The 18,619-nt window shown below is 43.7% G+C and overlaps 1 protein-coding gene and 1 non-coding gene across 2 annotated transcripts; one reads left to right on the plus strand and one right to left on the minus strand.

Annotated features, from left to right (window-relative positions):
• The first annotated feature begins 1,034 nt into the window (after positions 1-1,034).
• On the plus strand, positions 1,035-1,166 carry LOC116814021 (U6atac minor spliceosomal RNA). The gene has a single exon (XR_004371124.1). It is a non-coding gene; the product is annotated as a U6atac minor spliceosomal RNA (small nuclear RNA).
• Positions 1,167-4,311: 3,145 nt separating this feature from the next.
• On the minus strand, positions 4,312-18,127 carry MRPL15 (mitochondrial ribosomal protein L15). Its single transcript, XM_032759766.2, has 5 exons — positions 17,971-18,127; positions 16,708-16,862; positions 15,940-16,105; positions 10,392-10,515; positions 4,312-5,469 (listed from the first exon to the last, which is right to left on the minus strand). The coding sequence occupies exons 1-5, from the start codon at positions 18,076-18,078 to the stop codon at positions 5,132-5,134; spliced, it is 891 nt and encodes a 296-aa protein (XP_032615657.1). The 5' UTR covers positions 18,079-18,127; the 3' UTR covers positions 4,312-5,131.
• Between the last annotated feature and the right edge of the window lie 492 nt (positions 18,128-18,619).

Here is an 18,619-nt window from a genome sequence, read left to right on the forward strand (position 1 = left end):
CCACATACCATGAGAGGACTAAAATCTAGACTGAAGCATTCTTACTTTTATTCTTAGATTTCCAAGTAATATGAACCCTTAACAAGATAACAATACCATCTGCTAGCACACTCTCTGCCCCATTATCCTCGTACACGGCAGAAGGGCCATGGTATATCAGCATCATAGAGCCCAGTATTGCTGCGTAGTTACAATGAACTTGAGTCTCCCGGCTGTACAGCAATTTGAGGATTAACTTTATTAAACAGAATGGACAGATTTTGTGGAACGTGCCTGTTTTGGCTGAGAACTTATCTGCACGATTCTAATATTGAGACCAGGATACAGCTGTTTGTGACTAAGCCCATGCTCACCGAGTGAGTACTATCTGAGCATTATTCATCACCAGACATCTGTTTCCTGTTTTCGTTCTTCCCTTTATCATTCTATCCCAATTTCCTTTCACCTGTAGGCCACCTAAGACAACCACAGTGAAAAGTCTAATGTTTGACTGTCTCTTTTCCCTTCCATAACTGTTGTTAGGATAGTGTAGTCATTCTACTTGGAGGATGGGGGAGGGAACCCAAGGGTCACTCTGAGCCTGGAAGGCTATTGCCTGTGCAGTCTATCTTTAGGTGACTAACTTCCTCCCTTGTTCCCCATTAAGAACTTTTCCTGTTGAGGCAGTACCAGCCCCTCCAAACGTACAATTGTGAACTGAATCACAAAAGGAAAACCTCCTGTGGCACAAATAAGGCAAAGCAGTAACTTACCTAAAGCAAAGCCAGTACACTCTGATATGAAAAAAATGGAAGCTCTTACATGAATACAGAACACAGGATGTGTTTAAATTTAAGGAAGTTCATTTCTATGCAAATAAGTTGAGGTCAAAGAAGTTTTCCTCAGCCCAAGGCACATCTTTATCATCAGTGTATCACAACAGACTTTAGAGACAGTCTAAAAGATGAAGTGGTTTGTCTAATAGATTCCATTTTAAATGGCTTAAGAATTAGAGAGCGCAGTTTAAATACCCCAATAATAAATACTCAGAAAATGTGTTGTACGAAAGGAGAGGTTAGCCCTCCCCTTAACAAAGATAGAAGAGGCCCTCGGGCCTGATAACACAGAGTTCCTGGCATCTCACTATGTTTTTAACCTCATCTCACTGTATTCTAAGAATTCTTTTTTTTTTTTTTAATCTCAGCTCACTGCAAGTGATTCTCCCAAGTTCAAGTGATTCTCCCACCTCAACCTCCCAAAGTAGCTGGGATTATAGGCACGCACCACCACACCCAGCTAATTTTTGTATTTTTAGTAGAGATGGGGTTTCCCCATGTTGGCCAGGCTGGTCTCGAACCCCCGACCTCAGGTGATCCGCCCATCTCTGCCTTCCAAAGTGCTGGGATTACAGGCGTGAGCCACCACGCCTGGCCAAAAACACATTCTTTGTACCTTGGCACTTTTCTTAGCAACCTTCTTTGTATCTTATCCTCTCTTTTCCTCCGTATGTTATATGCAAATATGACTTTTGAAATATTTAAGGCCCGGCACGGTGGCTCACGCCTGTAATCCCAGCACTTTGGGAGGCTGAGGCGGGTGGATCACGAGGTCAGGAAATCGAGACCATCCTGGCTAACATGATGAAATCCCGTCTCTACTAAAAATACAAAAAAAAAAAAAAATTAGCCAGGTGTGGTGGCGGGCGCCTGTAGTCCTCAGGAGGCTGAAGCAGGAGAATGGCATGAACCTGGGGAGGTGGAGCTTGCAATGAGCCGAGATCGCGCCACTGCACTCCAGCCTGGGCAACAGAGCGAGACTCCATCTCAAAAAAAAAAAAAAAAAAAAAACTTGTAAAATATTTAACATAGGAAGATGGCTTTATTATTAAAAATGTTTATTAAAAGCAGGCATAGAAAAAAGTGAATGTTTCTTCTCAGATGGTTTCCTGTGCTTTATCATTGTTACGGGAAAGGGGTCCCGATCCAGACCCCAAGAGGTTCTTGAATCTTGGGCAAGAAAGAATTTGGGGTGAGTCAGTCCATAAAGTGAAAGCAAGTTTATTAAGAAAGTAAAGGAGGCCGGGCGCAGTGGCTCACGCCTGTAATCCCAGCACTTTGGGAGGCTGAGGCAGGTGGATCATGAGGTCAGGAGATCAAGACCATCCTGGCTAACACTGTGAAACCCCGTCTCTACTAAAAATACAAAAACTTAGCCAGGTGTGGTGGCGGGTGCCTGTAGTCCCAGCTACTCAAGAGGCTGAGGCAGGAGAATTGCTTGAACCTAGGAGGCGAAGATTGCAGTGAGCTGAGTTCGCGCCACTACACTCCAGCCTGGGCAACAGAGCAAGACTCCATCTCAAAAAACAAAAATAATAGTAATAATAATAAAGGAATAAGAGAATGGCTACTCCATAAGCAAAGCAGCAGCATGGGCTGCTGGTTAGCTATTTTTATGGTTGTTGATTATATGCTAAACAAGGGGTGGATTATTCATGAGTTTTCTGGGAAAGGGGTGACCAATTCCCAGAACTGAAGGCTCCTCCCCTTTTTAGACCATATAGGGTAACTTCCTGACCTTTCCATGGCATTTGTAAACTGTCATGGCGTGGTGGAAGTATCTTTTAGCATGCTAATGCATTATAATTAGTGTATAATGAGCAGTGGAGATGACCAGAGGTCATTTTCATCATCTTGGTTTTGGTGGGATTTCGCCAGCGTCTTTACCACAACGTGTTTTATCAGCAAGATCTTTGTGACCTGAACCTCGTGCCAACTTCCTATCTCATCCTGTGACTCAGAATGCCTAACCACCTGGGAATGCAGCCTAGTAGGTCTTTTACCCAGCCCCTGTTCAAGATGGAGTCCCGTGGTTCAAATGCCTCTGACATCATCACTCTTCAAAAGTACTTTGTAAATCAAGATTAATAATCAACCTATTGGCTATTATATAACTTACTGAACCTAGCATTCCAGATGGTATAGAATTAAATAATTCTGCACTTGTCCTGTGTTTGTCTAATGTTAAGTCAATTAACTTCAGAGTTGAGGTTTCAATACCAACACAGGTGACAGTTACCTTGCTGGTTGTCTAATACATCTACTCTCTTATGCACCCATTGTAATAGAATTTTTCAGTTCAGCTCAGAAGCGGCCAAAGTAAAGGCTTCAACCCCCTTCGAAATAATGGGACTGCATCCAAGTTCTGGCCAATGGTATACAAACAAGAGTTTTGTGTGGAAACGTCCTTAGGAAAAGCAGGCTTGCTCTTGGCCTACTTGGATCATGAAAATGAGCATCTCACTCTAGGAACGAGGGTGCCTCGGGATGAGACTTTGTGGAGCAGATCCAGCAACCAGCCCTCAAGTGATCGCAGCTCTTCATGCACAAGAGAAAAACTATCTCATTCAAGCACTGTGATTTGGGGATCCTATCATTGGAGCCAAAATGAATGCTAACACACCAGCTCCATCACTTGGGTCTCCGAAAAATAAAAGCATGTTTTAAAATTTTTGCCTGTCCTTTGAAATTCACAGGATTTCGTGAAGATGGTTGGCTGGGCGCAGTGGCTCACGCCTGCAATCCTAGCACTTTGGGAGGCCAAGGCGGATCACCTGAGGTGAAGAGTTCAAGACCAGCCTGGCCAACAGAGTGAAACCCCGTCTCTACTAAAAATACAAAACATTAGCCAGGTGTGGTGATGGGCACCTGTAATCCCAGCTACTCAGGAGGCTGAGGCGGGAGAATCATTTGAACCCGGGAGGCAGAGGTTGCAGTAGCTGAGATCACACCAGTGCACTCTAGCCTGGGCAAAAAGAATAAAACTCTGTCCTGCACAACCACCTCCCCACAAAAAAAAAGATGGTCCCAGTCATGATTCTTTACAAATCCTAGGTTCTAAGGAATTGTTTAATAACAAGTCAATTATATAATCCTGGATAAAAATTTGAAAGAGGCCGGACACTGTGGCTCACACCTGTAATCCCAGCACTTTGAGAGGCCGAGGCTGAGGTCAGGAGTTCGAGACCAGCCTGGCCAACATGGCAAAACACCGTCTCTACTAAAAATACAAAAATTAGCTGGGCATGGTGGCACATGCCCATAATCCCAGCTACTCAGAAGGCTGAGGCAGGAGAATCACTTGAACCCAGGAGGCAGAGGTTGCAGTGAGCTGAGATCGTGCCATTACTCTCCAGCCTGGGCAACAACAGAGAAACTCCGTCTCAAAAAAACAAAAAAAAAATTGAAAGATAATCTTGGTACATAAGTTATTTTGTAAATAGAATCTCAGAAGAGCAATATATGAGATCAATAAGCAAACAAAATAAATATTGCATTGTTGAGGTTTTCAAATTTTTTTATTTTTAAGAAAATAACTAGCCAGGAATCATTTTATTTATACTGTGGAAGAATTATGAATTATTCAAGGTCAATCTTTAATTGCTCAATGTAAATTAAACCTTCATATGATTTGGATATAAAGTATCTTTCAGAAGCTAAATAATCATACTACCTGCTCCCTTGGGAGCTCTAAGAACAAAGGCCTGCCCGTAACACTTTTACCACAGAATTGAGAAAATAAATTCACTTGTAATTTTTGTTTCTCTCACCTTCAATGTCACTGGCAAACATACTGCCTACCAGCTACTCCTCAGCCTTACACCTTAAGCATACGTCCTGATCTTACTCTTCGAGTTGAGGGTTTACCATCTTGACATTGGGTAGCCGTGTTTCCCTGAGGCTACAGATTAAGAGGGGTCACCAACTCATTCCATCTGCTCTCAACTTGGCAGAGCAGGCCTACAGGTCAATCCCATTCCACTTGTGCATTCATTCTGATCTGTAACAGTAACAAGGCCTGGATGAAAAGATCATTGAATAAACAAACTAGAACTATTCTAAAATAGTTGTCATTTTCCTTCCATAGACTATCAGGGAGTTTGTATCTTTGAGACAGAACCCACACAGACTCAGTTTCTCTATGCAGTCCTTGTTTCCTGCCATTTAATTTTAGATGAAAATGAGACATATGAGTACACTGAAAAGTAACATCACCATCTGGAAAATTATACATAAGGAAAATGCAATGAGGGAATATAGATCCTTCAGCCCCTATTCTAGTACTCTTTAACAACTCTGCTTTCTTGGACGGGAATTCATGAGGTATAATACTTAAGGAGATTTTCATCTGTAGGTTTTAGGATTTTCTTATCGGCCATATTCACCACCCATCCTGGAGCAAGACCAAAGAAAATCTGCCTTGGATCCTTCCTAGTACAGAGCATTTTGAAGAGTTCATCTTTAGTGATATCAGGTAAGATATAACCGTACTTCCTGGCGAGTTCAAGTCGTGCTTCAGGAAATTTGGCAGGATCCGCCAGGTACCCACGGTTCTTTGCATCCGTGTAATATGGTACCAGTTCTTCTGGTGGAAGCATTCTTTTTGGAATGGGTTGTCCACGAAGAAAGAATGGAACAGGTTTGCATACAATGTCTAAAAGAAAATTTAAATTTAAAAAGTGAGATGCAAATATTAGCTCGTAGACATACCTAGAGATGTAACTCTAACATAGAGATGTAACTCTGTACCATAGAGGTGTTACAGAGTTTCTCTTGATTATTAATTCTTATAATTTTTTTTTTTGAGACGCAGTTTCACTCTTGTTGCCCAGACTGGAGTACAATGGCACCATCTCGGCTCACTGCAACCTCTGCCTCATGGGTTCAAGCAATTCTCCTGCCTCAGCCTCCCAAGTAGCTGGGATTACAGGCACGTGCCACCATGCCCGGATCATTTTGTATTTTTAGTAGAGACGGGGTTTGACCACGTTGGTCAGGCTAGTCTAGAACTCTTGACCTCAGGTGATCCGCCCACCTGGGCCTCTCAAAGTGCTGGGATTACAGGCATGAGCAACCATACCTGTATCTGGAAAACCAATTTTACTAAAATGAGTTATCTTAACTAAAGAGCAGGCAAAGAAATCTTATGTGAAACGAAACAAGGAATGCTGCATAACCCCAGTTTTGTTTTCAAACATTTTAAAGGACCCGAGACATGTGTTCTGAAAGTGAGACAGTGAAAAAAAGGCCTACGCACAAGATATTACAGATGCCACAGGGCCTTTAGATAGCTTAGAAAGCAATTACACAAATAGATAACTGTATGAATACAACTGACACTGTACTCATCATGTGTTAGCAATGCAACCTTAACCAAAGCTGGTTACAGAAATCAAAACAGTACTAAGGAAATTATTGAGAACCTCAAAATAATAGTACATATGTCACAGAGCAGTTACAAAGTTTACCTGATGTAATCCATGGAATCCATTCACACATGTATAGTATTTGGTATACAATGAGACAGATGTTAACTATCACCCACCAGGGCATAAGCTCTGTGAAGGAAGGGACTTTTTTTTTTTTGAGACAAAGTCTCACTCTGTTGCCCAGGCTAGAGTACAGTGGCATGATCTTGGCTCACTGCACCCTCTGCCTCCCAGACTCAAGTGATTCTCCTGCCTCAACCTCCCAAGTAGCTGGGATTACAGGCATGCACCACCATGCTCAGCTAATTTTTGTATTTTTAGTAGAGATGGGGTTTTGCCATGTTGGCCAGGCTGGTCTCGAACTCCTGAACTCAGGTGATCCACCTGACTTGGCCTCCCAAAGTGCTGGGATTACAGGCGTGAGGCCACTGCGCCCGGCCAGGAAGGGACTTTTGACTCTTGCACTATCGTCTCTCCATCAGCTGGAACAGTATCTAGCAAACACTAGCCTCTGGCTGTTTGCTGAATGCAAGAATCTGACAGCTGTTTTATACAGCTCTAATATACTGCATTACCTAGCAGTATCTCCACACAGGGCAAATGAGAAATGGTGATTAGGAGGTACTCCAGGCAGGCCACTCACAGAAATGAGAACTGGAAGCTATCTGCTAAGGGTCAAGACCAAGAATTAGAAAGCAGAGCCACCTAAAGCCAGGTCATGCTCTGGACAAACCATCCTATCTACTTCACCTACAACAGAGGGTAAGTAAATAGTGGATGTTCTTGAATCATCAAGAAAGTATCTTCAAAATATATTTAAGAAAGAAGTTTGTAGACCAGGCACAATGGCTCATGCTTTTAATGCCAGCACCTTGGGAGGCAGGAGAATTGCTTGAGCCCAGGAGTTCAAGACCAGCCTGAGCAACATAGTGAGACCTCATCTCTACAAAACATAAAACAAAAAAAAGTTAGCATGGTGACACGCACCTGTAGTCCCAGTTACTCAGGGGGCCTAGGTGGGAGGATTTCTTGAGCCCAGGAGTTTCAGATTGCAGTGAGTAGAACTGCACTCTAGCCTGAGAGAGCAAGACCACCTCAAACGAAAAGAAAAAAAAAAAATTTCTGGCCCAGCATGGTGGCTCACACCAAGGATCACTTGAAACCAGGAGTTTGAGACCAGCATGGGCAACACAGTGAGACCCCTATCTTTATAAAAATCAAATTAGCCAGGCATGGTGGTATACACCTGTAGTCCCAGCTACTCATGAGGCTGAGGTGGGAGGATCACTTGAGCCCAGGAGTTGGAGGTTGCAGTCAGCCTTGATCACACCACTACATTCCAGCCTGGGTGACAGAGTGAGACCAAGGTGCAAAAAATTTTCTATAACTTGGAAAACTAAAGTACAACAAAGTAAATTATTCAGAGGCAAAATTACCACTAAGTGATAAACCTGTGATTGGATTTGTTTTATTACTTTTTTAACAAAAGGCTCCTGGAACAACTTGCAGAGCTGCTGCAGAGAGCCACGCACAAGAGCATCGAGGCTGAGGGTGCCTCCGAAGATGCCAGCTCAGGGTGGCAGAGGGCATCTGGCTAGAGAACAAACTCTACCGCCACATTCTGTGGTAACAATCACTGAAAAACACACTAACACAAAAGTCCTTCCAAAATGTCTGTGACTCTTTTAAAAATGCTGGTTTTCATATTTGAGGCAGCTCACCCTAAAAACTGAGTGACAGACCAAAATAAGAAAAGATGCTCATCTATAATAAACTAGAGGGAAAACGGAATCATCATGTCGGCAAATTTTTTTTGTTTTTGAGACAGTCTCACTCTGTCACCCAGCCTGGAATGCAGTGGCACGATCTCAGCTCATTACAACCTCTGCTCCCGGGTTCAAGGGATTCTCCTGCCTTAGCCTCCCAAGTAGTTGGGATTGCATGCGCCCGCCACCACACCCCGCTAATTTTTGTATGTTTAGTACAGATGAGGTTTCATCATGTTGGCCAGGCTGGTCTAGAATTCCTGACCTCATGTGATCCGTCCACCTCGGCTTCCCAAAGTGCTGGGATTACAGGCATGAGCCACTGCACCCGGCCTTTGATGAATATTTTTAAAAAGCTTTCAATTATGGGAAAAAGGAAATGGTAGTTATTTGTTTCAAACTCTACATACAGACGACACAAATCCTTCCCTTTTTCCCTTTTATATATTAATTTTCAAAGAATTTTCTTCTAATCATGCAATTTGGCCAGGAAATGTTTAACTCCCATTTGAATGTAAAAGCACCAAAGAATCCTTTGTAAAGCATTTAGTCAACAAGTTACATTTGGTTGTCATCTCTGCAACTTGAAAAATCCAATTAATTTATTCAACAAAATTTAAGTGAGCCTCTTCTAGATACCAGGCATCACTCTATGTGCAGGAGATTCAGCAGGTAGCAAAGGGTCTCCATCATCCTGAGAGATGGGAAAGACAGAATAAACAGAGAAAGAGAAGTGAACTTATACTTTGTCAGCTGGTGATAGCTGCCAAGGGCAAACACAATGCAGGGCAAGGGGACGGGATGTGACTGTGCGTGTGTGTGTGTGCACGTGCTGTGTGTGCGTGTGCATACCATGCATGTGCATGTGTGTACATATGCTCTTTTATTTAGTACAGGTGAGAAAGATCTCCTAATAAGCAGAGACCTGGAACAGTGGGGCCCAAAGCCACGAATATTCCAAGTGGGGGAAGCTCCAGGCAGGGGGAACAGCAGAGGCCGAGGCTGAAGTACACCGTACACAGGGTTCGGTGTATGGAGGAATGCCAAACCAGGTGGCCAGGAAGGGAATGGAGGGAGCAGGGGAACACCAGGAGGGACAAGAGCTGGTGCAGATCACAGCCAGCCTTGCAGGAGCAGCATGGATACCACTGCAGGTTTTGTGCAAAGGAGTGATAGTCCATGCTTTAAAAGGAACCTCGTGCCACGTCACTCCCCTGCAGATGGAATCAAAACAGAGGCAACCTGAAGGCCCAGTCATCCAGGCAAGAGGACAGTGGCTAGGACAGACTGGCAGTAGTAGCTGGAGAAGTGGTCAAATGTGGACATAGTTTGAAGAAACAACTCAAAAGACTTATTAGGGCATAAAAGAAAAAGTTTAGGACTCCAAATTTTGGATGGACTTGTCATTTACTTACATAGGGAAGACTACAAGAAGAGCCAGGCTGAAGTAAAACAGAAAAGAGGGGCTGGGCGTGGTGGCTCACACCTGTAATCCCAGCACTTTGAGAAGCTGAGAAGGGCGGATCATTTGAGGTCAAGAGTTCAAGACCAGCCTTGACAACATGCTGAAACCCGCCTCTAGCCAAAATACAAAAATTGGCTGGGTGTGGTGGCGGGCACCTGTAACCCCAGCTACTCCGGTGACTGAGACAGGAGAATCGCTTGAACCTGGGAGGCAGAAGTTGCAGTGAGCAGAGATTGAGCCGCTGCACTCCAGCCTGGGCAACAGAGCAAGACTCTGTCTTAAAAAAAAAGAGAAAAAAGAGACATTTCAGACATGCTATATTTGAGGTCCCTGCTAGATATTCAAGAGAATTGGCCAGGCAGGCAGATGCAGGTCTACAGTTCAGGGGAGGGGCTGAGAGCCTTTTTTGCCCTTGGTGTATGTGTCAGCAACATGCTGTATTCTTTAAATCATAATAATCCAAGCCGGGCACGGTGGCTCACGCTTGTGATCCCAGCACTTTGGGAGGCCGAGGCGGGCGGATCATGAGGTCAGGAGATCGAGACCACGGTGAAACCCCGTCTCTACTAAAAAAATATAAACAAATTAGCCGGGCGCGGTGGCGGGCGCCTGTAGTCCCAGCTACTCGGAGAGGCTGAGGCAGGAGAATGGCGTGAACCCGGGAGGCGGAGCTTGCAGTGAGCCGAGATCGCACCACTGCACTCCAGCCTGGGCGACAGAGCGAGACTCCGTCTCAAAAAAAAAAAATAATAATAATAATAATAATAATAATAATAATAATAATCCATATGGTAGATGTAGATCAAATACTACATCCAGACTAGTACCAACATTTGCCATTCACTAAGTAATTTAAAAGTAGTAGTCAACATGAGACAAAGAGAGAAAGATGAAAATGACCGTGGAACAAACTTACCCAGACTTCTTGGATCATAGAAGGCTGTAGTAACAACACCACCATTTTTTTCAATGGCAGCAATAGCTAGTTCTGAAGCCAACTGTACTTCAATATTAACTTTTGCCGTAAAGGTGTCAGCACCCTGAAATATGTCAAAACAGTCTGTTGGTAAACAGCTTGGCTAAAAGTAAATTAATTATGTCAAGCTTCCTTTTTAAGCAGTGTTTTTCCCTCCAAAGTGCCTATAACGTAACAATAGTTAGTCCTCCATATCTGTGGGTTCCACATCTGCAAGTCAACCAACTTGAATGGATAATTTTCGGAAAATAATAATAAAAAATAAGGCTGGGAACAGTGGTTGATGCCTGTAATCCCAGCCCTTTGGGAGGCCAACGTAGGTGGATCACCTGAGGTCAGGAGTTCTAGACCAGCCTGCCCAACATGGAGAAACCCCATCTCTACTAAAAATACAAAAAATTAGCTGGGTGTGGTGCACGCACCTGTAGTCCCAGCTACTCAGGAGGCTGAGGCGGGAGAATCGCCTGAACCCGGGAGGGGGAGGCTGCAGTGAGCCGAGATTGTGCCATTGCACTCCAGCCTGGGCTACAAGAGTGAAACTCCGTCTCAAATAAAAATAAAAATAAAATAAGGCCAGGCACGGTGGCTCATGCCTGTAATCCCAGCACTTTGGGAGGCCAAGGCAGGAAGATCACCTGAGGTCAGGAGTTTGAGACCAGCCTGGCCAACATGGTGAAACCCCATCTCTTAAAATACAAAAATTAGCCGGGCATGATGCCGGACACCAGTAATCCCAGCTATTTCGAGGCTGAGGCAGGAGAATCACTTGAACCCGGGAGGCAGAGCCTGCAGTGAGCTGAGATCGCACCACTGCACTCCAGTCTGGGCGACAGAGCAAGACTCCATCTCAAAAAAAAAAAAAAAATCAATCAATACAACAATAAGAAAACAATTCTTCTTTAAATACAGTATAACAACTATTTATATAGTATTTACATTACTTTCAATGGCAAAAGCCACAATTACTTGTGCACCAACCTAATATTAGGTATTATAAGTAACCTAGAGATGATTTAAAGTATATGGGAGGATGTGGCAGGTTATATGCAAATACTAGGCCATCTTAGAGACTTGATCATCTGGATTATAGTGAGAGGAGGCGGTCGTGGAACCAATCCTAAGGGACGACTATAATTCCTATTTTAAATATCTCTGTTTTGAGGTCCTATCACTTTTTTTTTTAACATTTTATTTAGGCTACCTTGTTTTACCAATTTTCAATCCGTGTAAGGAAGACTGACTACATTTCCATTTTATGTACACCTACTAAGCATTCATTCCTGACTTCATTAATAGTAGGCTGCTTAATCCTCATAACAACCTTATGATAGGATTATTATTTTTTTTTTTTTTTTTTGAGACGGAGTCTCGCTCTGTCGCCCAGGCTGGAGTGCAGTGGCGCGATCTCCGCTCACTGCAAGCTCCGCCTCCCGGGTTCACGCCATTCTCCTGCCTCAGCCTCCGGAGTAGCTGGGACTACAGGCGCCCGCCACCTCACCCGGCTAATTTTTTGTATTTTTAGTAGAGACGGGGTTTCACCGTGGTCTCGATCTCCTGACCTCGTGATCCGCCCGCCTCGGCCTCCCAAAGTGCTGGGATTACAAGCGTGAGCCACCGCGCCCGGCCCATGATAGGATTATTGCCATCCCGACTTCATGGATGGAAATACCAACTTTCATAGATCGGAAATACTGACTTTCATAGATGGAAATACCGACTTCATAGATGGAAATACCAACGTACAGAGGTTGTGTTGCCCAAGGTCACAAAGCAAGTATTCTAATCCAGGGAGTTTAATCACAGCATCTGTATTCTTAACCACAACATTATGCTGTCAAACAGATTAAAAACTAATCTTCCTTATCCCTAAGTAAGCAAGAGGCCAGCAGGAGGTTAAACAAGGGAATATGCAGGCTGGAGCAGGTGGAAGAACAGAAAATCTGACAAAATCTGAGCTTTGGAGAAGTTGGCCTCACTAGGGAAAAAAAGAAAAGAAATTTCACTTCGCATTCACTATTGACTTTATTATCGCCTCTAAGCTGAAAAAAAAAAAACCTCCAATTTTTCCTAGAATAATCAACACTAGAAAATGTAGTTCTAGGCCAGGCACAGTGGCTTACGCCTGTAATCCCAGCATTTTGGGAGGACGAGGTGGGCGGATCACAAGGTCAGGAGATCGAGACCATCCTGGCTAACATGGTGAAACCCTGTCTCTACTAAAAATACAAAAAAAAATAAATTAGCCAGGCATGGTGGCGGGTGCCTGCAGTCCCAGCTACTCAGGATTCTGAGGCAGGAGAATGGCGTGAACCCCGGGGGCGGAGCTTGCAGTGAGCCGAGATCGCGCCACTGCACTCCAGCCTGGGTGACAGAGCGAGACTCCGTATCAAAAGAAAAAAAAGAAAGAAAATGTAGTTCTAGGCCAGGCGCAGTGACTCACGCCTGTAATCCTAGCACTTCGGGAGGCCAAGGAGGGTGGAGTACTTGATGTCTGGAGTTTGAAACCAGCCTGGCCAACATGGTAAAACCCCACCTGTACTAAAAAATACAAAAAGTAGCGGGGCATGGTGGCATGTGCCTGTAATCCCAGCTACTCGGGAGGCTGAGGCAGGAGAATGGCTTAAACCCGAGGTGGAGGTGAAGGTTGCAGTGAGTGGAGATTGCGCCATTGCACTGCAGCCTGGGCAACAGGGCAAGACTCCATCTCAAAAAAATTAAAAAGACAGAAAAAAAAAAGAAAACTGTAGCTCTGAACTCTAAAAAGTTAAATTTTTGGTCACAGTCAGGATGTGCTATATTTTTCTCTAATTTCAAAGGAGATTCTGATAAAAGCAAAAAGATGGCAACATTACCACTCTATGGCAATAGAAAGTTTTCATGAAGCTGAAACAAAGTGGCTCCCAGTTTAGCTCCTTCTATTATTAATTTTTCATGTATTTCAAAAATATTCCATCAATTCTAAGATGCATTTTCACACTTTTTTTACATCTAATACTGGTATACGTTTAAAATCAACTGTACCTTTCATTCAGTAAAACAGGGTCTTGCTGTATCATTTGTGATTTTTAAGCAATCCATAGTTTGCTTAACTATCTCCCTATTTGGGGGCATTGGTGTCAGCTCCAGTATTTTCAGTAGTATAAATAGCATTTTTAGGACTATCTTTATATCAGGTTTCTTTCATTTTGCTTTTCCTTGAGAACGTATGTTTCCAAATTGATAATTTTGTGCTAAAGGATCAAAACTGTCTTATTATTCACTATTTACTGCAAATCTGAAATCACAGAAGTAAATCAGTTAACGGAGCTATAAATAATGTGTCATTGCAATTACTTGACCAGTGCCCTGGGGTAAAGTTTACAGGGTTATTTTTGCTAATCTAATAGACAACACCTAAGGATGTTGGGATGTGCAGTTTAAGGGCTGATGAGGTCATGGATTTCCAAATGTTAAGTTACATGTGTATTTCTTTATACACACTCAGGGTAGAATACTGAGGCTTAATCTTGTATTTGGTATTCTCTTTTCAAATTACTTTATTTGGAAAGTTTTTATCCATACAGTTCACTTTTTCAAAGGAATCTGAAAGGTTTTTTCATAAATACATGCTTCCCCCTAGTGGACACTAACTTACCTATACAACTATATTACTGGCAAACAGTAGTTGATTAACAATGTACAAAAAATTTGGCCGACGGGTGGCTCATGTCTGTAATCCCAGCACTTTGGGAGGCCGAGGCAGGCAGATCACCTGAGGTCAGGAGTTCAAGACCAGCCTGACCAACATGGTGAAACCCTGTCTCTACTAAAAATACAAAATTGGCCTGGCATGGTGGCACATGCCTGTAATCCCAGCTACTTGGAAGGCTGAGGCAAGAGAATCGCTTGAACCTGGGAGGTGGAGATCACAGTGAGACTCCATCTCCAAAAAAAAAAAGGCAGAAAATTAGCTGGGCCTGGTGGCAGGTGCCTGTAATCCCAGCTACTTGGGAAGCTAAGGCAGGAGAATCACTTGAATTCAGGAGACAGAGGTTGCAGTGAGCTGAGATGACACCACTGTACTCCAGCCTGGGCCACAGAGTGAGATACTGTCTCAAAAAAAATAAAGAAAGTAAAGCAATGAATCAAAGCACCTGCCCTCAAGGGAGCTTATATTCTAGTAAGGAAGACAATGAAAACAAATGCATAACTTGGTAATAAATGTCAAGTGCTCATATATATTCAAAGAAAAATACTTTGGGCAGAGTAAAGGAAACAGTGTGGGTCCTGAAGCAGGGCAAGCGCTCTTTTAAAAAGACTCTCAAAAAAGACCTTCCTGGCCAGGCGGGGTGGCTCACATCTGTAATCCCAGCACTTTGGGAAGCTGAGGCAGGCAGATCACCTGAGGTCAGGAGTTCAAGAACAGCCTGGCCAACATAGCAAAACCCCATCTCTACTAAAAATAAAAAAAAATTAGCCAGACGTGGTGGCACGCACCTGTAGTCCCACCTACTCGGGAGGCTGAGGCACGAGAATAGCTTGAACCCAGGCAGCAGAGGTTGGCAGTGAGCTGAGATCGCGCCATTGTACTCCAGCCTGGGAGACAGAGTGAGACTCCATCTCTATTAAAAAAATTAAAAAAAGATCTTCCTGATACGTTGACATTCAAGCAGAGAACCAAAAGAATTAAGGGGGTGCCATGTGCGGTGGCTCACGCCTGTAATCCCAGCACTTTGGGAGGCCGAGGTGGGTGGATCACGAGGTCAGGAGTTCAAGACCAGCCTGGCCAATATGGTGAAATCCCATCTCTACTAAAAATATAAAAAATTAGCCGGGTGTGGTGGCGCACGCCTGTAGTCCCAGCTACTCAGGAGGCTGAGGCAGGAGAATCTCTTGAACCCAGGAGGCAGAGGTTGCAGTGAGCCGAGATCGTGCCACTGCACTCTAGCCTGGGCAACAGAGCGAGATCTATCTCAAAAAAAAAAAAAAATAAGGGGGCAAGCTTTACAGATAGGCAGAAGAGCATTCTAGGACCAAGGGACAGAGCCCTGCGATGATAGCATGACAGCTTTCCAAAACCACAGCGATCACCACTACATAACAGTTATAAACACAAATGGGATAAAAATAAAGGGGGTACTGATTATCTAGAAATCAAAAATATCCTCCTACGGGCCAGGCATGGTGGCTTAAGCCTGTAATTCCAGCACTTTGGGAGGCCAAGGTGAGCAGATCACTTGAGGTCAGGAGTTCAAGATCAGCCTGGCCAACATAGTGAAACCCTGTCTCTACTAAAAATAAATAAAATTAGCTGGACATGGTGGTGGGTGCCTGTAATCCCAGCTATTCAGGAGGCTGAGGCAGGAGAATCACTTGAACTTGTGAGGTGGACGTTGCAGGAGCCGAGACTGCGCCTCTGTACTCCAGCTCAGGCAACAGAGAGCAAGACTCCGTCTAAAAAAAAAAAAAATTCTCCTATATAACACCAAAAGATCTAATCAAGACTTACCTCCTCGACCAGCTGGACACCATAATCCCTTTTAAGTGGCTGGATGGTCACACCTCTCCCATTGACAAGCTGGGTTAAGTCAATAGGTTGACTAGGATCAACACGACCCAAATCAATAAGATACTGCAGTCTATTGAGACTCAAAGGCTTATACTGGCGTCTGAAACTGTAAAACAAGAATGTAAGAGTTGGAAAACTCTCATCTTCCTGTAACTTCTCGAAATCAACTCAAAGCTTTGTCTTGTGTTTTCCTCCACCAATTTTAATTATTTAACTAAACAAAACCCTCTTGAGTGTAACACAAACATGTAATATTGCTTGGTTTTGGGTAATGAAAAGAAACCTGTACCACCTTTGTTCCACTAAAAATTATTTCCCTCTCTAAGCATTTACTTCACTTATTTACACAAATAAATCTGTGGAAAATTTAACTTACTATGGAGCTCAAATTAATAATGGTAGTTATCATTAGGTGACTATAGTGGGCCAGATTTTTATGTATACTGTCTATTATTGCTCATTCTTTTAATAACCATTAGAGCAGGCATTAGAATCTCCATTTTGCAGGTCTGAGGGCAATGTCTGGGCTTTTTTTCCTTTTAATAATCCAGGCAAAATTTCATTACCAAAAAATGGTTCAGGGGAACAGTAGCAAAAGTTTGCTTCAAAGTGAATTTAAAATTTCCACCAAAATTTCTACCAAACTATTTTTAGGTACTTTTTAATGGAAATTGGGGACCTGTACTTTAAAAAGCAAAGCAACTTTACCTATGTCCTTCATTAAACCCGTATTTTGGGATTCGGATGTAAAATGGAGTCTGGCCTCCCTCAAAGCCCAGGCGGGGCCGGGTTCCTCTTTGCCTTTCTCCTTTATGGCCTCTGCCACATTTTCTACCTCTTCTCCGACCTCTTGGTCTTCTCTCCTACAAGGAAAGAAGAGAATTTTATGAATTTCAGATGCATTTCTAAAAACTGCATTTCAGCTCTTCACTTTTTGTTACGCTGTTCATTCATCCAACCCACCAGTGCTAGCTAACACTATTGTGTCAAGCATGTCCTAGCTGCTCAAAGGTCCACACACTCTGTTAGCATCTTTGCCTCTGAAGACATAGCTAATTCTTGTAACCAAAGTCCAAGCGTGTTTCAAAAGCAAAAAGTAAAGGTTGGGATGGGGATAAGGTTTTTATAATAGGTTGAAACTGAAAAAAATCCTAGAAGTAAATATTCACAACATTTTAAATGATAGTCAAGAATTTATTTTGAAATTAATTGTAAATATGCAAATGTTATTCATAAACCCGTAATTTTATTTGAAAACTGATTTGTTGAAGAAAATATTTTCCTTAATTTCCTGTCATTTCACGAAAGCAATGAACTGACTGTTAAAATGACAGTACATTGTCAACTAACAGCTTTTCTAGCTGTATTTAGTGAACTGCAGAAGGGACAGCTGCAATTCAGAGCTTTCCAATGAACATAAAGATACACGGGGAAAACATTTCATTTTAAATCCAATTTTGAATGACACAATGACTTTGTAGTTACAGCGAGTCGGCTTCTCCGCCTGGTATCTTTACACTTTTAAACATAAACTTAATAAGAACTGGGTGCGGCCAGGAGCGGCAGCTCATGCCTGTAATCCCAGAACTTTGGGAGGCCGAGGCAGGCGGATCACGAGGTCAGGAGTTCAAAACCAGCCTGGCCAAAACGATGAAACCACGTCTCTACTAAAAATACAAAAATTAGCCGGGCGTGGTGGCGGGCGCCTGTAATCCCAGCTACTCGGGAGGCTGAGGCAGGAGAATTGCTTCTGGGCGACAGAGCAAGACTCCGTCACGGAAAAAAAAAAAAAGAACTGGGTGCACGTGGAAAGATTTCCCTCTGGGCAGTAAGGGAGAACAGGCACGAGGCAATCCTACTTTCATCCCAACACCCTCCCAGAAAGGGCAGTTCTCCTAATGACAGGGAGAGAAAGGCCGCTTTCATCGCCCGGGTCCCCAGCGCTTTCCCGCACCGCCACCACCCATTTACCGGTTTCTTGGAGCCGGGATTCGGCTTTAAGTTGGCCAGGCTCACACGCGGCAGGCCCCGGAGTAGGTCCAGGGCCCGGGCCCCACCGCCCTGCAAGGGACCGGCCATAACCCGCAGATCCAAGAACTTTCAAGGGCGATCTGAGGTGCTCGGAGGCCACGTGGTCTCGGGGGCTGCTTTGTGGCCGTGGCCCCGCCCCTGTCGCGCTACAGCCGCGCGCGCAAGCCCGGGACTCGGGCAGAGTCGTGGGAGTATGCAAGTTTGTCTCGGTTGTCCTTTTAGTTCTTTGGGGATGTGATCTTATTTTCCGAGATCCTGCTTTGTCCTCGGGGTCCCTTTTAATATTCTGAACTTAAAACCTTCTCTTTCGCCAAACAAGAGCATGCACTAAAAACACTGCGTTAAATAAAGGATCCTTTTTGAGTTAGCGTTTGGCCTTGCCTGTTTGTCTACGCCGTGTCTTCTCTGAGGTCAATGCAGACCCCAGAGTAAAGCAAAGTGAGCTGTCAATTATTAGCTTTTGAGCTTGAGTAATTATACACCGTGAGGTACGAAAATAAAACTCAGAGTGCACCTATCAAAATGCCTGGCTAATACCGATCTTTGAATAAGACTCAAAGTGTGAACTCTCATCCGTGTGCGTCTGTAT

Source organism: Hylobates moloch, unplaced genomic scaffold, assembly GCF_009828535.3.
Source record: "Hylobates moloch isolate HMO894 unplaced genomic scaffold, HMol_V3 SCAFFOLD_9, whole genome shotgun sequence".
Taxonomy (NCBI): domain Eukaryota; kingdom Metazoa; phylum Chordata; class Mammalia; order Primates; family Hylobatidae; genus Hylobates; species Hylobates moloch.

What these genes read in the sequence shown, in the direction of transcription:
- MRPL15 (XM_032759766.2), bottom strand. Translation starts at nt 18,078, where the DNA reads ATGGCCGGTCCCTTGCAGGGCGGTGGGGCCCGGGCCCTGGACCTACTC. An exon ending in GTGTCCAGCTGGTCGAGGAG is followed by an intron (nt 10,516 to 15,939) that starts GTAAGTCTTGAT and finishes GACATATTTCAG; the next exon opens with GGTGCTGACACCTTTACGGC. An exon ending in CTATGATCCAAGAAGTCTGG is followed by an intron (nt 5,470 to 10,391) that starts GTAAGTTTGTTC and finishes ATTTTCTTTTAG; the next exon opens with ACATTGTATGCAAACCTGTT.